This window comes from Thunnus thynnus, chromosome 19, assembly GCF_963924715.1.
Source record: "Thunnus thynnus chromosome 19, fThuThy2.1, whole genome shotgun sequence".
Lineage (NCBI taxonomy): Eukaryota > Metazoa > Chordata > Actinopteri > Scombriformes > Scombridae > Thunnus > Thunnus thynnus.
This window is the reverse complement of record NC_089535.1, coordinates 30,168,980-30,191,759: the sequence shown is the minus strand read 5'-3', so window position 1 is coordinate 30,191,759 and position 22,780 is coordinate 30,168,980. Positions and strand designations below refer to the sequence as shown.

The window sequence follows — 22,780 nt, the reverse complement described above, 5'->3', positions numbered from 1 at the left end:
AGGAGAGGCACTCGTCAGGATGACCCCACCTCCCTCGCTATCTTTGCTCTTGCCCTGGAGCCATTAGCCATGGCTTTTCAGTCAGACTGTAACTTCCAAGGTATATGTATAGGGCCTATAATGTATAAATTGATACTTTATGCAGATGTTATTTAAATTTTGTCAGGAGCCTAGAGATATGAATTTCATCTTTACTGTCCATTATTACTAACTTTTCAAAACTGTCTGGATACAAGATAAGCTGGTCCAAATCTGAGGCCATACCCATAACATCCTACTGTCCCAAAAAAGTATTTGAATTAGGGCATATTAAGTGGCCAGCCTAGGGTATTCGATATCTTGTTGTTTTATTTCCACACAATCTTTCAGATCTTCTGAATACTGAACATTTGATAGACCAATTTAAACTACATATAGATAGAGCCAACATAATAAAGATGATATAGTAGTCCCAAAGTTTAATTACATTTACAGTCACTTCCAGCGACAGTTTCAGTTTGTGCAGATCTTATCTTCTCCAGCTATGGAAAGGTCACAAAGTATCCATGTTTTATTCTATGTTACTACAGAAGTGCAGCTCTCCATCCTTAGTGAAAAATTATTGTATTTTCAGAGCAGGAATGGGCCAACATTCAAAGTAACTTGAAGTACATGTCATGGGAGGCATGCACAAGGCTAATACAATTCAAATTATATTGGATCCCTGCCAGACTTCACAAAGCCAAGCTTGAAGATGACTCTACCTGCTGGAGATGAAGAGGGGAGGGTACACTCATTCATGTGTTATGGAAATGTGTGAAAATTCAGGAATTTTGGACTTTGATACAAAAGTCCAAAGTCCAAAAGTCCGAGACCACATTGGAAATCTCTAATATTTTCACGTAAACCTGGAAATAATCAGAATTTTTGAGGTTTCAGAAACATTTAAAAACACAAAAAGTAATGACGGTAAATGAAGAAGAAATATTTAACATTCTGCACTATTTCTAGGTCAGCAATTAATTTTAAGCAAATTTGTGGCACTGACCAACTTAACTCCTTTGTACAAAAGGCAGATTTCCTTGAGTTGTATTGCTTCCGCTGAAGCACATGTTCAGATGACACTCAGGTGGATTTATCTACCCACCAGAGGCTTGTTCAAGTAACTTAACTTGCAGCAGAACTAAGTGAAAGTGTCAGAAGTCAAATTGTTATTCTAATCAAAGAGAAGGTTTCTCAGCATCAAATCATGGCTAGACTAATTTGTTTCTAGGGGAACAGTGTGTGGAACTCTAAAATGCTTTGCAGAAACTGGATCAGTTGTATCCAAAGCACTATCAGGCAGACCAAAAGTGACCACATCATCAGAAGATCAATACATCAAACTTTTGCATTTATTTATCTTACATATTTGTGGGAGGCAAAAGTATGTGAACCCTTGCTTTAAGTAACTGGTGTGACCCCCTTTTGCTGCAATAACTTCAACCAAACGTTTCCAGTAACTGTTAATCAACCCTGCACATTGGCTTGGAGGAATTTTAGCCCATTCCACCTTACAGAACAGTCTCAACTCAGGGATGTTGGTGGGCTTCTTTGAATGAACTGCCTGCTTCAGGTCCTTCCACAGCATTTCTATATGATAAAGGTCAGGACTCTTGGTGTGATCTTTGTTGGTCAACCACTCCTGGGGAGGGTAACAATGGTGTTGGACGTCTTCACTTTGTACACAATCTGACTGACTGTCAATTGGTGGAGTCCAAATTCTTTAGGAATGGTTTTGTAACCCTTTCCAGCTTGGTGAGCATCAACAACTCTTCTTCTAAGCTCCTCAGGAATATCCTTTGATCCATGACAACACTTCCATAAGCCTGTGTTGTGAAGCTCAGACCTTGATAGTGAAGACCCAGATTTCTCTTCTTTGAATAAGGCAGGGCCTCCCAGACTCACACTTGATTGTCATCCCATTGATTGAAATACCTGACTCTAATTTCCCCTTCAAATAAATTGATAATTTTGCCATGCAAAAATATGTAACATTGGATTATTTTCCTCAATTTTCCACCACCATCTTGAAAGTGTTCAACTGATGGTTTCACCTGCCACATCTTAAAAAAGTCCTCAGCCAGGCCCCTGCACTTCTCCTCTTGTCTAGCCCTAGTACACCCCACAATGAGAGTGTTGTTGAGAACCTCTGCATGTGGAACAACTCTGAGATATACTTGACAGGGAGGTTGAACATTCTGCACGCAATGTAATAACAGTGGAGGCAAAAGGACAGGCAGATAAAATTTAAAACATCACATTAAAAAAAAAGCAAACTACAAACACTGAAATCATGAAATATATTTTCCTGTAAAGAAGACATCACTTGATCTATTTTCGGTCTAAAAGGCTATGTGGAAAACTGCTCTTATTTTGGACTTCAGTCGACCAAGAAGAAAAACTGCCTCCCAAAAATTGTCTCTCTCCTCATGTGACTCAAAAGTCCCAGAAGGGATTTTCTATTGGTCCACTAAAATGCCACTCAAATTGTAACCATCCCTCTCTCAACATTACTGTGGGTGTTCCTTGTTGACCAATTGTATTTAATCTGTGGGAAATGAGCTCTGAATGCTTGACTAGAGTGGCTTCTCCCCAAAGTCCACTGCGAACAACAGGATTTTAACATATACTCACTCACTAAAGTCTTGTGTATAACCAAATGTGTGATCTGTGGTCAGATTTTGTTTTCCATTTGGGGCTTTTGAAAATTTTTTTATGCAGAAACAGGATGTGTGCCCTCCAGAAGCGATAAATCTGAGATCACTACAGGGGGAGAGTCTGCAGGAAGCAGACAAGAAATTCTGTCTGTTGTCCACAGTTCAGCTTTGCACTCAAGGGCGGACTTTACCATTAGGTAAGGTAGACATCTGCCTAGGGCCCCCAACTAAAAGGGCACCTGAACAGCTATAGATTTATTATGATGTTTAGATATGAAACATATAAAATTGTGTTACTATCCTTACTCATTATACCCCAAAATTATGTACAAAAGGACAGCAAAACAGCACCCCCCACACTCTACAGATTAATTGACTGTTCTGGAGGAGCCGCTGTAAAGCTGCGTAGCACTTGACTCACGTGTTGACAGGGTTGCGAAACTCCTCGAGGTAACATGCAATCCAACACAGCATAAGGAGAATAATATTCAAGTAGCCTAAAGTACAAGTGGCCTCCCTCACTTGAATAAATAATAATAAATAATAATAATAATTTTTTTTTTTTTTCACAGGTTCAGTGAGCAGTTCATGTCAGAAAAGCAGAGGAAAACCTGGTAACTGCAGCTATGGAAATCATCAACATTTGATTGCAGTTGTGGAAATCATCATACGTTGAAAAGTAACCAAGTACATTTACTCAAGCATTATGCTTGCAGTTATGGGGTACATTTACTTCAATATTTCCATTTTATACAAACTGTATAGGCCTACTTATATTCCACTTCTACTGGGAGGATTCAGTTCCTTCTCTTCCAGAGGGAACACTGTACTTGTCATTCTACTACATTTATTTGGGAGCTTGTTACTGGTTACTTTACAGATTAAGATTTTACACACAAAATATATGATCAACAGAGACAGCTTGAGCTATCAAGCAGTATATAAAGCTGCTAAAATGACCTCCACTTTTACTTTTAACAAAGTATTGTTAGTGTGGTATTAATAGCTTAAAGACTTAAGTACTTTGTCTACCACCACCAATACCAATATTCTCAATCAGAGAAAGGGTGAAAATGAAGTGTGAAGAAGGCCCCATAACTGAGTTTTCCTAAGGCCCCCAAATTCGCCCGTTCACACTGGTTTTACAACTCATGGCTCAAACACAGTTTATATCACTGAGTTGGAATGACAATTGATTGTTAACCAAACATCATGTGAATATCACTGGTTAATATTTATGATGGTCAAGCTTTTTTGCACTGTTAGAAATGGCTGATCAATGTTTCTGTAAGCACTGCCTGCTAATAAACCCATCATGAAAACTGACATTTCTACTGTACTTGTTCACAATGGTCATATCTATAACTGTGTTAAGTCCTTTTGAAGTCCTCTGAACAGGGCCCCCACCAACCTCCCTTGATATGCTGGAAAATTCTCTCAGGAGGTTGGAGTGGAAGACCTTGTGTGTAAAATGTTCTCTGTTCCCCTTCACTGTGGGTTTCAGTTTGTCCCTCACCACCTGATTCATTTAATACAATTTTATTTGTTTTTAGACAATACCCAAGAAGAGTTAAACCAGTGAGAATGAACTGCAAAAAAAGTCAGCACACCCTTCATTGTATGCCCTTCTTTATTTTTGATAACAGATTCAATGATCCTGGGCATGAATGATACCAGTCTAGAACAAATCTCTCAAATTCTTCACAGATGATTCTTTTCAGTTGTGAAGGTGTTCTGTTGGATTCCAGTCAGGGGACATACTTGGCCAGGTAATAGTTTTAACTGTTTTCTTCTTTAAAAACTCTTAGGTGATTTTTGAATTTTGGGATGATTGTCATGTTTTTCATTGAGTATTTGGGTATACAAACTTGCATTTATAGTGCCACTTATAAATGTCACCTCCCCTACACCTTTTGCACTTATGCAGCCCCATATCAGCACACTTATCAGCACACTCCCACCCCCATGTTTCACGGTTGGCACAGAGCAGTCACTGTTGTAGTCCTGGCCAGGTCCATGCCAAACATGCTGGACCCCACCTGAGCCAAACAAATTTATTTTGGTTTCATCTGACCAAAGAATGTGCCACCAATATTCATCAGGTTTCTTTTCATGTTTTTTGGCAAAGTTTAATCATGCAGTTTTGTGCTGTTTTGTGACCAATCCTCTGTGGAGGTTGTGGAGGCACTTGCCCATCTGTTTTTCAATGCAAGGTTGTGTAAATAGCGAATTGTGTGAGCCATCATTTTCGAGGACAGCCTTCACACCTTCTGTTATTGGTAGTATGGGTCTTCTTGTACCTCCTAACCACTACAGCAACTTCTGTTGGCCTCTGTTCAGTAGCCTACTGATGATCTTGTACCCTCTCCCATCTTTATGAAGTCTCACAATCTGGTTTCTTACTTGTTCAGGCAATTCCTTACCTTGTGGAGCCATGATGGATTTGGCACAACCCAGGCCAAAACTGAGAAAGTTGTAGTGTTCACAGGTTCTTTTATAACCTTGTTCAGGCAATTAGTCTTAATTGGATGTCACAGGTGTAATCATTTTTGGATCAGTGGTCACAGGTGTACTCACTTTTGTTTCACTGGTTTCACCCTCTCTACATTTAAGAGTAGGCTTAAAACTTTCCTTTTTTGGTAAAGCTTATAGTAAGGGCTGACCAAGCTTGCCTTGGATAAGCCTGTAATCATGCTGCTATAGGCCTGGACTGTCGGGGGACTTCCCATGATACACTGAGCTCCTCTCCATCTGTATGCATTCATGTACCATTGATGCATGTTACTAACTTGGCTTCTTCCCCGGAGTTTTTGTGCTTTCTCATCTTGCAGAAAACTGATCATCAACTCATCAATCATGGTGCAGGGATGGTGGCGCAGTCCTGTTGGTGTCCTGCCCTGGGATCTTTTCCAGCTATTGCTGCTATTATTATTACTAGTCATAGCTCTATTGTTATTATTGTTGTTATTCTGATTCTCTGTGCCCCCAACCCCCCCTCTTTCTCGCTCAACCCAACCGGTCAAGACAGACGGCTGCCCAACCCGGTTCTGCTTGCGGTTTCTTCCTGTTAAAGGGGAGTTTTTCCTTGCCACTGTCACCAAGTGCTGTGATTTGGCACTATATATATAAATATTGGATTGAATTAAATTGGTCACAGGTGTATTCACTTTCATTGCATTGAGGTTGTACTTTGAGGCTCGTGTTTTCAATTTAGTATAACCTGTTTTTAATAACAAATAACCCTAAAAATACTACAATTATTGTAAGATGATACAATTCTGAAACATTTAACATTTTAGTGATATTGCAAAGGGACGTACTCAGTTTTATTATACACTGTACATAGTAGCCAATTTAATTGCAATATTAATGGCATTAGTTTGTCCTGCTATTTAATATTTCAAAATCAGAATTGGAATATATCCATAACTTTAATTTCCACAGTGCCCAGAGCTTTTAGCAGTTGAGAGTGCATTAATTTGAGAGTGTGTTAATTTCTGTCAGATTTTATAGAACAAGTTGTCCAGTTGTACAGTTATCTGCCAAAACATGTAGGCTTTATGTCAATTATTGTTCTCTGTAAACCTATGCTATCTATACTCTAATAACACACTCTTAGTGTTGACTTATAATGTAAATGGCATATGGCTAGTGTTAGTCATAGTGGATGGCTACAGAAAATGACTGCCAAGAGGGCAATATCAGATTGAATAACACAGTGGTCTGATTATCAGCCTGGTTCTTGTAGTAAAAAAAACTTCAATATCCAGGTAAATAGTTTTACACCCTAGTATGATTGTAATAATACAGTGATGCAGCTCATTGGCTTTGAACTCACCCTGATCCAGAGCCTGCCCTCCTTTGTTTGTATCCATCAGTGATCTGTTATCTTGATGATCTTTGGGACAAAGCAAAGCCAGGCAGGTTAATTTTGAAAAATAATTAAAGTTCAACAAGACATGGAGGCATAAATGGAGAAACATGTGAAAAAAGTGTGAACCTTACATTGGCATACATTAACATTTTATCCAATGTAAAAACAAAACAATGAAATACTTAAATTAATAACATTGGGTTTGAGGTACACAACAGAGACAGTACTTAATGCCTTTGTACCTGTTGAGTGTCCCATATGCATCATTGAGTTCATATGACCTGGACTGATAGCAATGGGAACATTGGCCTCAGCTGGAATATGCTCAAATAGCTCTTTGGAGCCGGTCTCCATACAGTTCATGTAGGGGATCGCATGCTTGCTGTCCATATAGTACATTATATAGAAGTTGCACATTTCATCATCGGAGGTACCACTGCAGACAAAACAGAGAAAAGTACCTGGGGATAAATACATCACTCACTGCAGTACATACAGAAAGGCAGATGATCTGTAAAGACGCGTTTCCACTGCAGTAACTTTTCCCATGGACTAGGAACCTAGTTCAACTATTCAGGAACTTAGTTCAACTACCTGCGTTTCAACCAGAGGTACCAGGATCTAAATGATGTCCAAGGAGGTTGTTTCAAACTCCAAAAAGTCTCTGCTCACAGGGGTGATACTTTCCAAAAGTACAAAACTTTGGGGGCAGGGTTTGAGGTTGTTCAACTTGTTTGATAACAGGATAAATGCATTATTTTGTTTTTCCATTTTTCTGGTAAATTAAAAAATGTAATCCACTTCCTGTTTTGTCCTTTTTTTTTTCTCGTTCCCCTAACCCGTTTTCCTCATCAAATCGACAATTGGTATAGAAATTAAACCATTCATTTTTCACTTGTCCGTCTAAAAAAATATTTCAGAGGCTAAATGTTGCTGGATAGTTTCCTCTGTCCTGTCAAGTTGATAACTACATTTTTAGTTTTGCAGCACTGCTCGACATAATGAGCGCAGAATTTATCAGGACGACAGCTGCTTTACTCCAAACATTTCCACTGTGTGAACTTGGACTGTGTGTGTAACAGCTGACCTATTGGATGTGTAGAAGAACACAGAATATGAATTAACATTAGATCCTGACCAATCCTGTCAGCGTGTCGGAGATTCAAATAATCAATGAAGTTATGCTGCTGTGCCTTGTGCGTAAATGCGCATAGCTGCGGGGAGATTGCTGCATTTAACTCTGTATTTTATATATATATGTGTTCAGATGCGGCGCTAGAGCAAATCAATAGGACGGGCGTTTGAATCTCACAATGCATTGTATATTTGTTTATCCTGTTATCAAACAAGTTGAACACAGCTTTGGACAGAGGATACATGCACCCCTTCTCGTCCCGCCAGTTAAAAACAACCACGAATTTGGTCTTTGCAAACGTAAATGATGTATTTATTTGCATATAGTGCGGGGAAGTGATCCGATCACAAGTGGTCACTCAAAACGCATGTAGAGACTCATGTTAATATCAGGTGTAAACAGACGTACTTAGACCTGTCCACTTGTGATTGGATCACCCAAGACAGATATTAATGCCAGGTGTAAATAGGGCCTCAGGCACTGTGGCTGCTTCAACTCAAGTACCACTTCATTCATAAAACAAAGAAGTACTGAGGACATTTATCTTCGTTTATTAATATTAAAGATAATGTTAGTAAGTTGTTTTTTCCTTATGTGTTAATACTGCAATATCTACATTTTTATGGTCTTAAATATGTATGAATTAAACTTTCAAAACTACAAGCTCCTACTGGGAGGGGGGCTTCCAGATTATTATATTATAGTATATCTCAATTACAGTTGGTCTCACTGTGAAGGCAATAGCTAGTTTCAAGTTTCTTTGAAATACTGGATGCATGTAGGATCAATTAAGGATTTGATTGTGATTACAAAAAAAACAATTTTAACTCATACACATTGGTTGAACTGTCATAGATCCATTGGTTCAACAACAAACTTTCTAACTGTACTCCAATTTTGGAAAAGCCAGCCGTGTGACCCCTCCAACAGAATACTTTATAGGTTTTCGGAAAGAAGCATGCAAGTAGGAATGTGTCCAAGCACACATTCCTGGTAGATTACTTTGTAATCTGGACAGTTATCCTGTCTACAGTATTATAAACCTTTGTGCATTTTTGGTGTCTGATTAGATTAAACTCATGGATGTATCACTCAAATCTGCCTTCCTGAATCGTATTTCATGAAGGCAAGTTTCATGACTGAACACAGACCCGAGCATTTTTTAATGCAGTGTATTCTTTAATTTGAATGCCTGGTTATAATGCTTTGTTCCCCCATTAGTGCATACAGCATATATTTACGTGGTATCACTGCATGAGCAATTAGATAGCAAGAGTATGGGCAGAAATATGTCACTAGAACTGAATTTGAATCATTTATATTTGAATTTGAATTGCTCAACTTCAATAATTGTATTTAAGAAATGAATTTGAATCACATAATTTTAAGTTGTATTGTTTAACTTGAATACTTGCACTGAAAAACAATCTAAATAGCATAATTTGAAATTTAATGTTATAATTGAATATTATCAAATTGAATTAATTTGCTCTGAAACTGTATTTTATCCTTAACTGAAAATTCAACTCTCTGTATACTTCCACATTCAGTTCTTGCAATTCAATTTCAGTTTACTGAGACACACATCTGGTTGTTGAGGAAGAGCAATCAAGTGCAGATTCACAGAGCTCCTTTTCAAGCTATGTACTTAGTGGCCAATGGTTTTTTATTTTAAAATGAGAAAACCAAACCACTTCCACTTAGAAACAGTAGTAGGAAAACAAAAAACAGATAATGACCCATATCTGGTTTTATAAGGTGCGTTTATGAACGGAAATCAGGAATTAGAATATGTATGGAAGTTTTCTTTCTCAATTTGGCATTGATTTTTTATTGTGACCTGGAGGTTGCATCCATGAGCTTGATGGTCCATGTTCGAAGCATAATTCATAATTCAATACAAAGCATAGTTCATGTGAGATAGCTGCACCCCAGGGATTTTCAAAGTAAACGCACTGTGTTTTATCAAGACTGAGACGCACCGATTTTAAACAATGTTTAATCACACAGCAGAAGTTGTAAAAAATTATTGATTGATTTATATGACAAACCGGTTTAGAGTTTTATGTAAATGTGGGAAACATTAGGCCAGTTGTGTTATCTTCTGCCCCTTCTTGTTGACTCTCTGTAAAGCAGGGGAAATGAGAAAGGTTAAGAATGAGATAATTCATTATAAAATGAGGGATGTTTGCAACATTTGGGGCCTACTGTATGATTTATGATTGATTTATGATGATGATTTAATAATGTGTGATGTCTGTCAGATTTGTTTTCTTAAATGCTACTCATGCTCCATTAGGAAGGCTTTGAACTTGCAATAATTCTCTGGACAGTAATATATGGCTCTGGTGAACCCCAGATAGGGTTGAGCAAATCTGAATTTTGGCTCTTTTGTCACATTTCACTTAAAGTAAATTAAATATTGCCAAGCTTAGCCTTCTACCAGAACATCTTACTGTCATGAATCTTGAAGTATTAGGGTGAGACTGCCTGTATTTGTCACTTCATAACATACCTGACATTATCAATAAAAGCATCTTTCACTATAACAACACACTTTTCACAACAAAGAGAAAGTATACTTTTTTATTTATTTTGAAGGAGACAGAGGTGATATGACAAAAAAAAACAAGATGATGAAGAATTAATACATTTGTACATCAACTGGACAAAGATTAACTATCTCTTCTTATCATCCAGTAAATTAAAAGACGATGCTTAAATTCAGAGTGGGGGACAGAGTGCACAATGAACTGCAGCCATACATTTCTCCGTTGTCTATTTCTCTGTTTTGCATCTTCAGTTAGGCTAACCTATTGTTGCTAACTTTGCAGTTAACCTCATTCACTTTTCCAGCACTTGGGGTAACAACAGACGTGACTTTTTAGCATTTATTAACTGTTACACTGGAGTCTGTACTGTACATTTACTGCCAGACTGACAACTTACTGCTAACCTTTTCCTCTGCTCTGCTTACATCCACTGTCACTTTCCTGAATGGATATTTGGCGTTATTTTTGGCATTAAAAAATATTTTTTTGGCCTGGTAGGAGTTCTTGTTGTTATAATTATAGGAGAACCACTGATTCAGTAAACGTTCAGTACTTTCAGTAAATGCTCAGTCAACATTGAGTGCAGTTACACCTAGCAATCTCCATTAGGTTGGGCGAGTTCAAAGTTGTGAAAACAACAGGGGTGTTTTGAATACACCCCCGTTTTCACAGGTAATTTATTTTTCTGTCCCTCCTGCCGCTGGAAATAATGGACTAATCCTGGAAAGCTATTGATGTAGCACTTCTCTCCTTATAAAAGGAACACCGCAATTATTCAACCAATTAGAATTTGGTCAGATGAGAGCATATTGACCAACTAATTGACCAGTCAACCAGGAGACTACAGCCCTACTGATTTCTTTCTTTTGTTATTATTCAGTATGCATAGATCAACTTCAGGTTCTGGGATTAGCCATGATGGTACAACTGACCAACAAACTGGAAGGCACACATCAATATTAATAATACTAATTCCCTTCGCCTTAGGTTTTAGCTTATTTCCAAAGTTTGTTTAGGCCTTTCTCGCTCTACTTCCATTTTAAGAGAGGTGACTGAATTTCTGTCCAATCCGCACTATCCAGCTGGGTAGTGCGCATTGTCGAATTGGACATCATGCTCAACCCAGTTGGGTGGCCTGCAATGACCAACTGGGTCACTCTGTACTGTCGACTGGGTTGCACATGATGTGCACTGGGTGGCAGCGCAGGACGACTGGATAGGTGGTGTCTGGTAACTGGATAGGTGGTGCGCAGTTTGGGTGGTAGGTGAATGGTAACTGGATAGGTGGTGTGCAGTTTGGGTGGGGTTTTGAATGAAAAAGATCGCCATACTTGTGGAGGTCCCACATCTGGCAAATAGGGACACATGACATTTATTTTATTATTTAGAACATTTTTTTACTTTGTAGTCTGCGTGCACAATCACAATTCTGGTAATACACCTTTGTCAACACAAAGAACACACTAGAGCTTAATAAATCAAAAATGCATGTCAAAACACCACTACCCATTACATAAATGACTGAAGAGGGTCCAGTTAACTTACTTCTACCATAAATGTAGACACTTCACACAGACTTAGATGAGCAAACATCCACATGAGTTTCAAAACAGCGGATAATAATAAACAAGTAACATTAGCATAGAACAGCAGTTTGTTAGCTACAACAGTTAGCTTGTTTGCCTAAAAACCAATTAATGTAGCTAGTGTTGGTTATGTTCTGTAGCTAACAGTTAGCCACACTGATGGGCAAGTAAACAATTTAAATGGTGTTTGGTTGGGCAGGAAAACTCAACAAAGTCATGCACACAACAAAACCACAAACACATAAAAGTTTGACTCACTTAAATGACTGTGGCAGTGTCTCTGTGCTTCTTGGTCATGGTAAAACATGGTGCATTTACTTTGAAAATCGCCGGGGTGCAGCTATCTCACATGAATTATGCTTTGTACACAGACAGCTCGTGGGTGCAACTTCTGGGTCACAATAAAAAAATCAACGCAAAATTGAGGAAGAAAATTCTGCACGTATTTTATTTCCCCATTTCTATTTCTAAACACATCAAACAAAATAAGATAACGGGTCGTTATCCATTTTTTGTTTTCCTATTTTGAAATTGCAGTGTTTGGTTTTCTCATTTCAAAACGAAAATCTATTGGCAGCCAAGTACATGGACCTAAAAGGAGTTCTCTGAATCTGCACTCGATTGCTCTTCCTCAATGACCAGATGCGTGTCTCAGTAAACTGAAATTGAATTGCAAGTACTGAATTTGAATTACCAGAACTGAATGTGGAAGTATATAGAGAGTTGGAGAGAGTTTAGTTTCAAGTTTATTGCAATTCTGTTCCAAATTAATGAATTCAATTTCAAATTATGCTATTCAGATTTAGTTTTTCAATACAATCATTCAAGTTAAATGATACAAATTCAAATTATGTGATTCAAATTAATTTTTGAATGCAGTTTTTCAAGTTGAGCAATTCAAATTCAAATATAAATGATTTAAATTCAGTTTCTAGTGACATAGACTTGTGCCCATACAAGAAATACATGTCACATGTCACATCGGCAGAGGAGAACAGACCATGATGGGAATAAAGTCACAGTGCCCATCTTACATTCCTATGATAAATGCCTAGGAGCTACATTGTATGTCAATATTAACACAGTCCAAGGAAAGCAAACAAGAGCTCATCTATTATACAGGTACTCTGATCAACAATGGGGTGTAAAACGCATTAGTGCATTGGGTTTTAAAGCAGAACTTACCCAATATATGTTTTGGAGATTCTGCCCTCACCAGTAAACACACATCTGGCTGCAATGATGTCACCATACTTCACATTCACTTCCTTGTTAGCAGGATAGAAAGCCTGGAGAGAAAATACTTGCACTGCTGAGCAAACAACATACAGCACCCTAACTGAAAATTTATTGAAAAAAATAAATGCAAAATTTTCGATACATAATAATGCAAAAATTACATAAACTACTGCATTCTGGTTTTAGTTTGAAATGCTTGTTTTGTTTCACCGACACTCACCTTGATAAAGTACTTAAATGGTTGATCAATTATCAAAACCATTGATTAAAGGAATAGCTCATCATGTTGGGAAATATGTCTTCTTGCCAAGTTGAGAAACTCGATACCACTCTATCATATCTCTTGGCTAAATATTAAGCTAGAAGCCAGTTAACTCATCTTAGAATAAAAACCGGAAAGGGGGAAACTGCTAGCCTGGCCCTGTCCAGATTGATCAGAATCCTATACTGTTTACCAGTGACAGGCTAACCTGCAATGTCCACAGCATCAGGCTGCGTCACATTCCGGCTCTGTTATGGCTCCCAGAAATAATTTGCTGCCATTCTATCCGGTGAGTGAGTATCAACCGGGTCTGGAACCTGCGTATCTGTCATTGTTTGTGTATGTTTGTGTATCCCCCAACCTCCATCTAGGTGTGTATATGTGCAAGTTAATTTATAGGGCCCCTGTTAAGTGAAATGATCGTTTGTCTGTCTTTGCTACCTTGTTGAAACATTCAATAAAGCGTTCGTTATACAAAAAAATTAGTGATAACAGAGAAAGTTAGGCTGCATTCATACCAAAAACAGCCCTGCGTAAAAAAACATTATCAGACACCAAAACACTGCAAAGCAGCACTATAATACTCACACTCAGGATTTAACTTCTCTGGAAAGTTATCGTGGCAGCAACTACTTTATCTTTCTTTGTGATGATTGCGAGATAAACAGCAGAAACACATCATTCATGTTACAAAGTAATCCACCAGGAATGACCGCTTGTATCTATCTGATTGGCAAATGCAGCACCTTGCTGGATGACGTCACGATGCTCTGCAGCAAAAGATGAACCAGGTTCAACTTTTTTGCCAAATGACCGCAATCCTTTGCAGGAGCTCTCTGCATTCACCCCTCCAATGCGTCAAAGCTCTGCCCCCATTTAACTGAATGAGAGGGCTATGTTTTTTCACGCAGGGCTCAAGTCTGGCCTTAGAGGCAAAAAGGGTTGTCATATTCAAGTACAGTCACAAAGCACACATCTACCTGTACTCCTCTTTTAATTCTCCTTGACCTCAGCTCAGCCTTTGACACAATGGACCATAATATCTTAATCAGCTATCTGTAGAACTATGATGGCATCAGTGATGTGGCTCTGGATTGGTTCATCTCCTATCTGTCAAACAGGTCCTTCTCTGTAATGCTTGGAGATGCCTCCTCCTCTTGCACTCCTCTCTTTTGTGGGGTCCCTCAGCGGTCTGTTTTGGGTCCCCTCTTATTCACTATATACATGCTACCCCCGGGGCAAATGCATGCGTAGACATCAATTTCCATTGCTACGCAGATGACATCCAATTGTATGTCCTGCTAAAGCGTGGTACCACCAATGTTTCTTGTATTATGTTCTACCTTGCTGAAATTAAGAGATGGATGTCCCAAAATTTCCTGCAGTTGAATGACTCCAAATCAGAAATTCTAATAATTACACCCTGTGGCCCCAGAACTAGCAGCATTGACAATCTCTCCTCTATTCTGGGTGCCTTGTCTAATAATGTTCACCAAGAGGCTTGCAACCTAGGTGTTATTTTTGATTCAGAATTGTCTTTTGATGCTCAGGTGACTGAAGTGTTGAAGTCCTGCTTTTCCCAAGTGAGACAGCTAACTAAGATCAGGGGCCATATTCACAAACATTCTGAGAATACTCTCAGAGAGCTCCTAACTTGGCCTAAAAATTTCTAGCAAGTAGTCCTAGTTTAGGAGTGAATTAGGAAAATTCTAAGAGCAACTCTGAGCAAGGAAGGGACAGAAACTTTTACCTTAGTGTGGAGGTGTGGTTGACCCCATTGCTAGGTATGACATTTTTTTTAAGTGTGTGATTGGTTGATCAAAAAAAAAAAAAAGCACTCTTAGTGATAATGGGCATAGAATGGACAGTGAAATCGATATGCCTAATCACAGAATTTAGTCTCCATTAAGACATGGTGTTATTATAAATACTATTTCATGTAATGAACATATCTGTTGAATAAATTATGAGCCATACTCTAAAAGTAGCCTTCAAAATGTTTGAAAACAACTTGTGCATGTAGCCTCTTCACATGCTGATAGTTGTTATATTTTTTTTTTTTTACATGTATTTACCATGCTGGTCCTTTTAGTACTTAATCAATTTGATATTACTGGGGGAAAAATGGCTAAGCTTTCAACAATTTCTGTGATTGCGGGCCATTCTATAAGTAGCAGTGTTGGTTGGCATGTAATTTTTTTTCTCCAGCTGCCAGCAAATTCCAAATTTTTCTAGTTGACAAATATATTAGTGTAGTGATCACTTTTATTTCATGGGTGGGTAGGCTATGTGAGCGTATCGCTAATAAGATCGACTACAAACATTATCCCTGCACAATCTAATCTTTAGTGTTTCATTAACTGTCATTCAGTGTTTGGAGAATATTTCTCCTACCTCTTTGTCTTTCTGCCATTTCCTCCTCTGCCTAAGAAACTTCTAAGCCTCTTTAAAGGCCTCCTCCTTTCTCCTAACAGTTTTTCACCTTAGGAGCTCTCTTATGGGCTAAGATGCTTTGTGAATAACTTTTATCTTTACCAGGATCTAGTCTTAACTGTAGAAAACATAATTCTAAGAATTTTCTTCGAATTTCGTCACTAGGAGCAACTCTTTGTACTAGGAAGCTTTATGAATATGGCCCCAGGTCTTTCATTTACTCTGCAGACTTATAAAAGGTCATCCATGCTTGTATCTCCTCCAGGCATAACTGTTGGTCTGTTGACAACTCTGAACTTTATCAGAAATGCAGAAGCTAAAGAACAGACGCTCTGCTTCTGAATTATTTCCAGTGGACATTGAAACAGTGAATGAGCATAGCACAACTGGAACATGACGCAGCCAGATCATGTGGACACAAGGAGTAAGGCTACTGGAGTCTACTGGAGTAACCTGGACTGGGTTTCTGTATAGAAAGTCCAAGGCAACAGCAGCAGTGGGTTACAGTATAAAACATGACATTTTAAAGGTTGAAATTTAATTTTTGGGCATATTTACCTTTATTGATAGTGAACAGGCAAACAGGAAACAAGGAGAGAGAGGACAAGAAACAAAGGTTCCTTGCTGGAATCAATCATGGGACATTGCGGTTCTAATAGTATATGCCTTAACTATTCCGCTACTGGGTGGCATGAAAATGTCGGTTTTAAGTTGCTCTCTGATGTGATAACGTACCTGTGGTAGCTGAGGAGATTGTCTCCCAATCAGGCTCCACTTCCCATCTCGGATCCTGTAGCCACTGACCACTTTCCCTGTGACAGAAACACTCATCTAGACTACCACTGATAAAAGTTACTCTGAAAGCCAAATTCTCTGGTATGACTTACCAAGGTGGTGTGTGTGGGTCCTGAAGGCAAACGGGTAGAAGGGATATGAAGTGTAATCACAGCCAATGTCTGCGTTTGTAACTGACAAAGAAAAAAGGAGGAATGTCAAGGCAGGCCAAATCTGTTATCACTGTACACTGTAACATTTCTGCCCTTGCTATTCTTTTCCCATTTCAACAGCAGTAATGGACTGTGGCTTATGGGGAGTGGACAATGTGCCTTACACTAACTGCTGATTGTCCCTTAATTTTTTGCAATTAGGGTTGGTAATGTAACCAATAAAACATTAAGTATAATAGGCTTAATTAGAGATCCTCTACAAAGGAAAATACGACAAATGCAGCAGTGTTTAACATTGAATTAATTTAAACAGCTGGACAAGAACCTTGCCTTAATAAAGCACAATACACACCTGTCACATCACACAGTGTCACATAATTTGACAAGTGTCAACAATGGGATATAAAAGAGTGATGTAACCTCATGTATTGATGCATGTCAACACATTATGACAGGTCAAGACACTGCTTGGGTGCTGGCTTCCACAGAATACAGCGTGTACTGCCTTGCGGGATAGGTTCTAGTTGGCTCTCTTTTTGGATCAAGTTCCTGTTTCACAAATTACCATTCACAAATGTGGTGGTTCTGCCTTCTCAGCCAACAAAAGCTGTTAGATGAAAGCTAATCAAATTAGGTATGATATTTGATTAGGTAAAATAAATAGCTAAATATTCATTATTATAAATCATAATGTATTAAATTATAAAAGTTGCTGATCAATTATCCTTTAAGTTCAAGGGGTACTCATATTTTATGTTATGCTACTATTTTTTTGGCAGTTTCCTGTAGCTGCAACCAGGATGGAGAGACAATGGGGTTGCTTTTCTCCTATGTGGTGTTGGGCCTCAAACCATGAGGTCACACAGAGAGGGCCTACATGTAACCTGTGAGGCCTGACCACGAGGTGCTTGTTCCTTTGTCTCCCCCGAGACAAAGGAATAGCGCCAAAATGCTGCTTACAGACAATGGGAGTCCATTGCAAACTCAATTTCCAAGGATGCTTTGTGATTTTCACACCTCAGCAGGGAACAGTCAACATACAGTCTCATTGACGGAGACGCTCCTGCACAGTGGAGCGTCCTGATGACGCAGCCATGACATCACCGCCCCTTTAAAAACTGAACGTGCCCTGAAGCACACGCTTTTCCCATGTCACTGAGCTAGGGGTAACTTTTGTTCCGCTGAGTTAGGTCGACTAAAGGGGGTACCCCACGCACATGTTTTCCCCTCATTGAAGACTCCCCTCGCCGGACGACACGAGACTTCGCCCGTGTTCACCCGAACACATTCCTGGATCCGAGAGAGACCGCTGCTGCAACCGGCGTCCTCAAATTCCCTTGAGAAGGAAGAAAAGCTATTCTTCACCAAGTCGACTCTGCTGCTCTCTCCGCCACGCCGCTGAGAGCCAGCGGCCGTGCTTTTCACTGACTGTGCGAGAACGGCCACCGTCTGCATCCGAGCCCAGGACAAAGCCGGACATAAAGACGGACTACACACACATCCTGCTCGCTTTCTGAAGCGACCAAGTAAGAGGCATAAGTCTGGGCAGAGGCAGTGTTAGTTGTGTGTTCCTATCAGCATCAGTTGCTGTTGTTTAGCATTTAGCTCTTAGCTGCTTTACTCTTAGGAGTATTTTAAGTTTGCTGCCTGTTCAGTTGTGTTCACCACACTAGACTGTTTTGTGTACTGCTGTGTTTGTGCCATTGTGAGAAAGAAAGTAAGTTGCTTTGTCAATCAGAAACCAGACAACGTGCGTTACAGACTGCCGTCCGTACACGCACTGTCTGTGGACAAAGGAACCGCTTCTCTTCCTCTCACGATCGCTTTCTCTCCTTCTTCCCTCTCTCTTCTGACTAACACATACACGCGCGCGCACACACACATACACACACCAACATCTTTTGCACATGTGATGGTCAGATAACGTTGGACAAAGCTTCGCTTTGTCTTTCCTTATCCGCCATCAGACACGTGTGTTTTTCACAGAAGTGGGTGAGTGCAAGACGCCGTCCAACAGGCGGCGCCATCTTGCGTCTGTCTAACCAAGACACCGCCATACTTCTGCCATCAGGTTCTCGCGCGACATGATAGTCACGTCCGCGTAGCAGACCAACAACGTCATCACGTCAGGTCCCGTCGCCATCTTGTCGCACACACGCACGCACACGCACGCACGCACGCACGCACACACACGCACACACACACACACACACACACACACACACACACACACACACACACACACACACACACACACACACACACACACGCATTCCCTTGCATGTGTCCAACCCTGTACATAGCTGTTTGTGTTTTGTTTGGTAGGATTAGATTTTAGAATAGTCGTTTATTGAATGAAACATTTGTTAAACTTTGTTAATTCTGCTAAGTTTAATAAACACTGTTATATCTTTAAAGAGAAGTTCCTCTGTCATTATTGTGTGTAATATTGTGAAAAGTGGCTGATTGAAGGAGTCAGAGCTCAAATTCACCCTTCTTTGTTCACCCTTGAATGTTGATATCTCCCAGATATTAACATTCTAGGTGAACTCCCATTTATGAGACTACCTGGTTTGGTTATTGGTCCCGGTTTCCGGGTGGTGCCCCGTATTTGTTAATTCATATTAATAATTCTATTAATTGTCATAATTAGTTAATTATCCTTGATAATTGATAATTATTGCAAATAATCAACTGTGTTCCTCACAGATCCAACAGTTGGTGCCTGAATTATTGATTAAGGTTAACAATATCTTATTTTCATAATTCATAATTATCTACGATAATTATGAATTATTGCTAATAACCAAACGCACTACTGCTCGTCCCAACAGTGGCTACATTTGGCAGACAGAGGTGCACACACCTCTAAAAGCGAGTTTTTACCCTTCACTGTACAATACAGTTTATAATATTTAGTAATTGTAATTGTAATATAGATTGACATGTTCATAAAAATACAACATTTATGCAATTAAGGCAGTTAAGTGATTCTACAAATCATAATCTGTGGAGACACAGTCATGAATTCCATAACTGACTTCTCAACAATATCAGGAACTCAACAATATCAGGTAACATCAGAGGACTGCCATTCAACTGAAACATTTAAACAGTACATAGAAGACTCTGACCTTGGTGAGAGTGGGAAGTTTTTATGGAGATCAGAATCAGCTTGTAACATAAAGCTTGCTTCCTGTTGCCACAAGGCAGTGCTACCCAAGTGGGGTACATTAAGTCAAAGTCACCTGACATGCATATGCATTGTCATGAATATCGGATGTTGCACGAAGGAGTTAAATACTACTTCTTGTGTCTACTATGTGATACTAGAGAACACTCACTAATTATATGTCATGTTGCAGTATATCATGTGTAGACCACACTATGTAAATCGGATGATGTTTATCAAATAATGCTGACTTCCTGTTGTTAGTAAGTGGTGCTATGACTATGACTCATTGTGTCAAAGTGTTCAGGCCTGGACTCCAGTCAAGCATGTGGAATTTGGGGCAGATTGGACAAAGTGCAGTGAAGTTAGAACAACTTCCTGTTTCATAGTGAAATGTACAAATTTACCAGCATGCCACGTCAAGGGCATTTCATGAAAAGTCAACATTTTGATAACTTTTCCTCACACAGGTCGTAAGATGACACCGACCAAATCTGAAGTCAATAGGGTCAAATCCCTAGGAGGAGTTTGTTAAACTACAACACCTGCAAATGGCAAAAACTGGGCAAAAATTGCAAAGTAAATTCAAAATGTCTGACCTCCTTTTGGATTTGAGGTATGGCTCCAAGAGACTTTTTTTGAGTCTGGAGATGTTACATCCGCCTATCAAATTTTGTAAATCTATGTCAAATTTAAAGGTTGGGGCTAGGGGGCGCCCTCAAGCCATTTTGCCATACCCAAACTCAAGGCCCATATCAGATATCAAGTTACGCATGATGCATGATGCATGTGCAAAGTTTCTTGAGTTTTCGAGCACCCCTAGCACCTCAAAAATACTAAAAGTTATTAGGGGGTGCTATAGAGCCGAAGAGCCACGCCCAAGCGAAATTGTGATACTAATTGAAATATTTACTACTTCGAACATAGGTGCAAAGTTTCATGAGTTTTTGGGCATCCTAAAGGCCTAAAACGTGTTTGTAAAATGAAAATTGACGCACCACATTAAAAATGGCTGACTTCCTGTTGGGCGAAAAAATTTTGAGAAAATATGTTTTATGTTGAGAATGATGAGAGCAATGAACCCACCAAATTTAATGAACATCAAAGAAACTTAATTCCAAAATGGTTTGGGGGTGCTATGGAGCCAGCTGGCCACGTCCGAGAGAGTTTTCAAGCATCCTAAGCCCCTCAAAATGCAATGGCATGGGGTAATAATAATAATGATAATAATAATAATAATAATAATAATAATAATAATAATAATAATAATAATAATAATCTTTAGAAAAGAAATAGGTTCCTTGCATTTTCAGCGCCAGGGACCCTTGGCCCCTAGAATGGTAACCATTCTAAGAGGAGACCAGTCTGACCGTCTGCACAAAGCACAGCATATCTCACCCTGACCTTGGATTAACATAGGAGACAGCCAGCCTTATCAAGACAGCTGCTTATACCAGCCAACCTCAATAGGCAGAGAGATGAACTGCTCTGAAAGAGACCTACTGCTCCCAGGACAGAAGATGACCAGAGAATGACCACAAATGGAACACAAATAATTTTTCCACAATGTCAACTGACCTCCATTAGCAATACCACAGCTGCTGGTCCCTCCGATGCACGCAAGGTGCAAGGGCCCATTCATTGCTGCTTGAAGCTTTCTTCTTCTTTGTTTTTCTCCACTTAAAGTGTTCATGTAGCAAAAACCGTAAGACCATAAGTCACCAAAATTGGCGGGTGGCTTGCAAATTCCACCCAATACTCAAGCACATAAGATGACATACTGGCCTCAAGGTGGTGCAGTAACAATCAAGTTTATGGTTTAGAGTCAAAATGCTTTCATCATTTTAACCTCTCAATTCAACTGCATCTTTGCTCCAACAGTCTTCTGCTCTGAAAATATCAAGCTTTGCAACTTTTTCTCAGTTTTCTCAAAATCCTATTTTCGACAACTCAGAAACTTATTTTCCTCAGAAACTATTGGGCCAATCGTCCTGAAACTTGCTCAGCACCATCTAAGGATCAAAAGCTATCAAGGAAGTCTCGATACTTCAATCCATTTTGAAATTACACATTTTTAGACCTGTGCACATGTCTGGATGCTAGGTCCAAGCTTCACTACACAGTCCTGGGATATTCTGCCACTAGGGGGCACCACAAATGCAAAAAGTTTAAAGATTTGTCATGCATTTGGTCATGACTCAAAATTTGGTAATGATTGATTAAAGTGTGTGTGGCTTATTGGAACAAATCTAAATTTCTAGGCATTTCACATTCCAAACTTGAAAAAATAAAAAATAAACCACCCGTATGTCCTACAGAGCTGTAATTGTTACAGTACATCCACTGAATTTGTCCAATTATTATAAATCTTGGGACATAATTTCAGTCCATGATTGGGGATAGGTCTACCATAGCATTTTGAGCCCGGCCCATAGGGGGCTCCACAGATATGTATCTGAAAACCTGGGGGACAGAATTGTACAAAATTTGGTGTGCACACTCTGGGGGCAAGTATTAACCAAAATCTGAAGTGGCATGCTCACTATCTCTTGAACATAAGAACTGAGTTTTGTTCACATCCGATGAAGGGGAACAAATGGCGGAACTTTGAGTGCTCAGTTATTGATGAAATAAGTGTGTGATTGGTCTCACTCCTTTAAACTAAAAAGTGACTTTGCTCAGCTTTGTCAAGAATGGAACCTGCTCATTGCTGCTTGCAGCTTTAATTCTGGCCGATTGAGCTGCTTCCTTCTGTTGAGTGCAAAAATGTTTGAACCCATAATCTGATCTGGTGCTTGCAGCTATATTTGAGGTTCAAACCCCAAAGGGGTGGAGCCCTACTGAGTATCATTTGTTTTTTGCCACAGTGGCTCAAATTGCGGTGAGCTTGAATGAGGGAAAA

The 22,780-nt window shown here is 39.4% G+C and overlaps 1 protein-coding gene across 4 annotated transcripts in view; it reads right to left on the bottom strand.

Annotated features, from left to right (window-relative positions):
- pam (peptidylglycine alpha-amidating monooxygenase) overlaps positions 1-22,780 on the bottom strand; it is a 129,820-nt gene that overhangs the window by 52,718 nt on the left and 54,322 nt on the right. For all 4 annotated transcript variants that reach the window (XM_067573898.1, XM_067573899.1, XM_067573900.1 and 1 more), the window contains exons 11-15: positions 16,647-16,727; positions 16,495-16,571; positions 13,011-13,114; positions 6,795-6,988; positions 6,517-6,576 (exon numbers count right to left, since the gene is read on the bottom strand). In XM_067573898.1, coding sequence (XP_067429999.1) covers positions 6,517-6,576; positions 6,795-6,988; positions 13,011-13,114; positions 16,495-16,571; positions 16,647-16,727 — 516 coding nt within the window. The remainder of the gene's footprint in view (positions 1-6,516; positions 6,577-6,794; positions 6,989-13,010; positions 13,115-16,494; positions 16,572-16,646; positions 16,728-22,780) is intronic.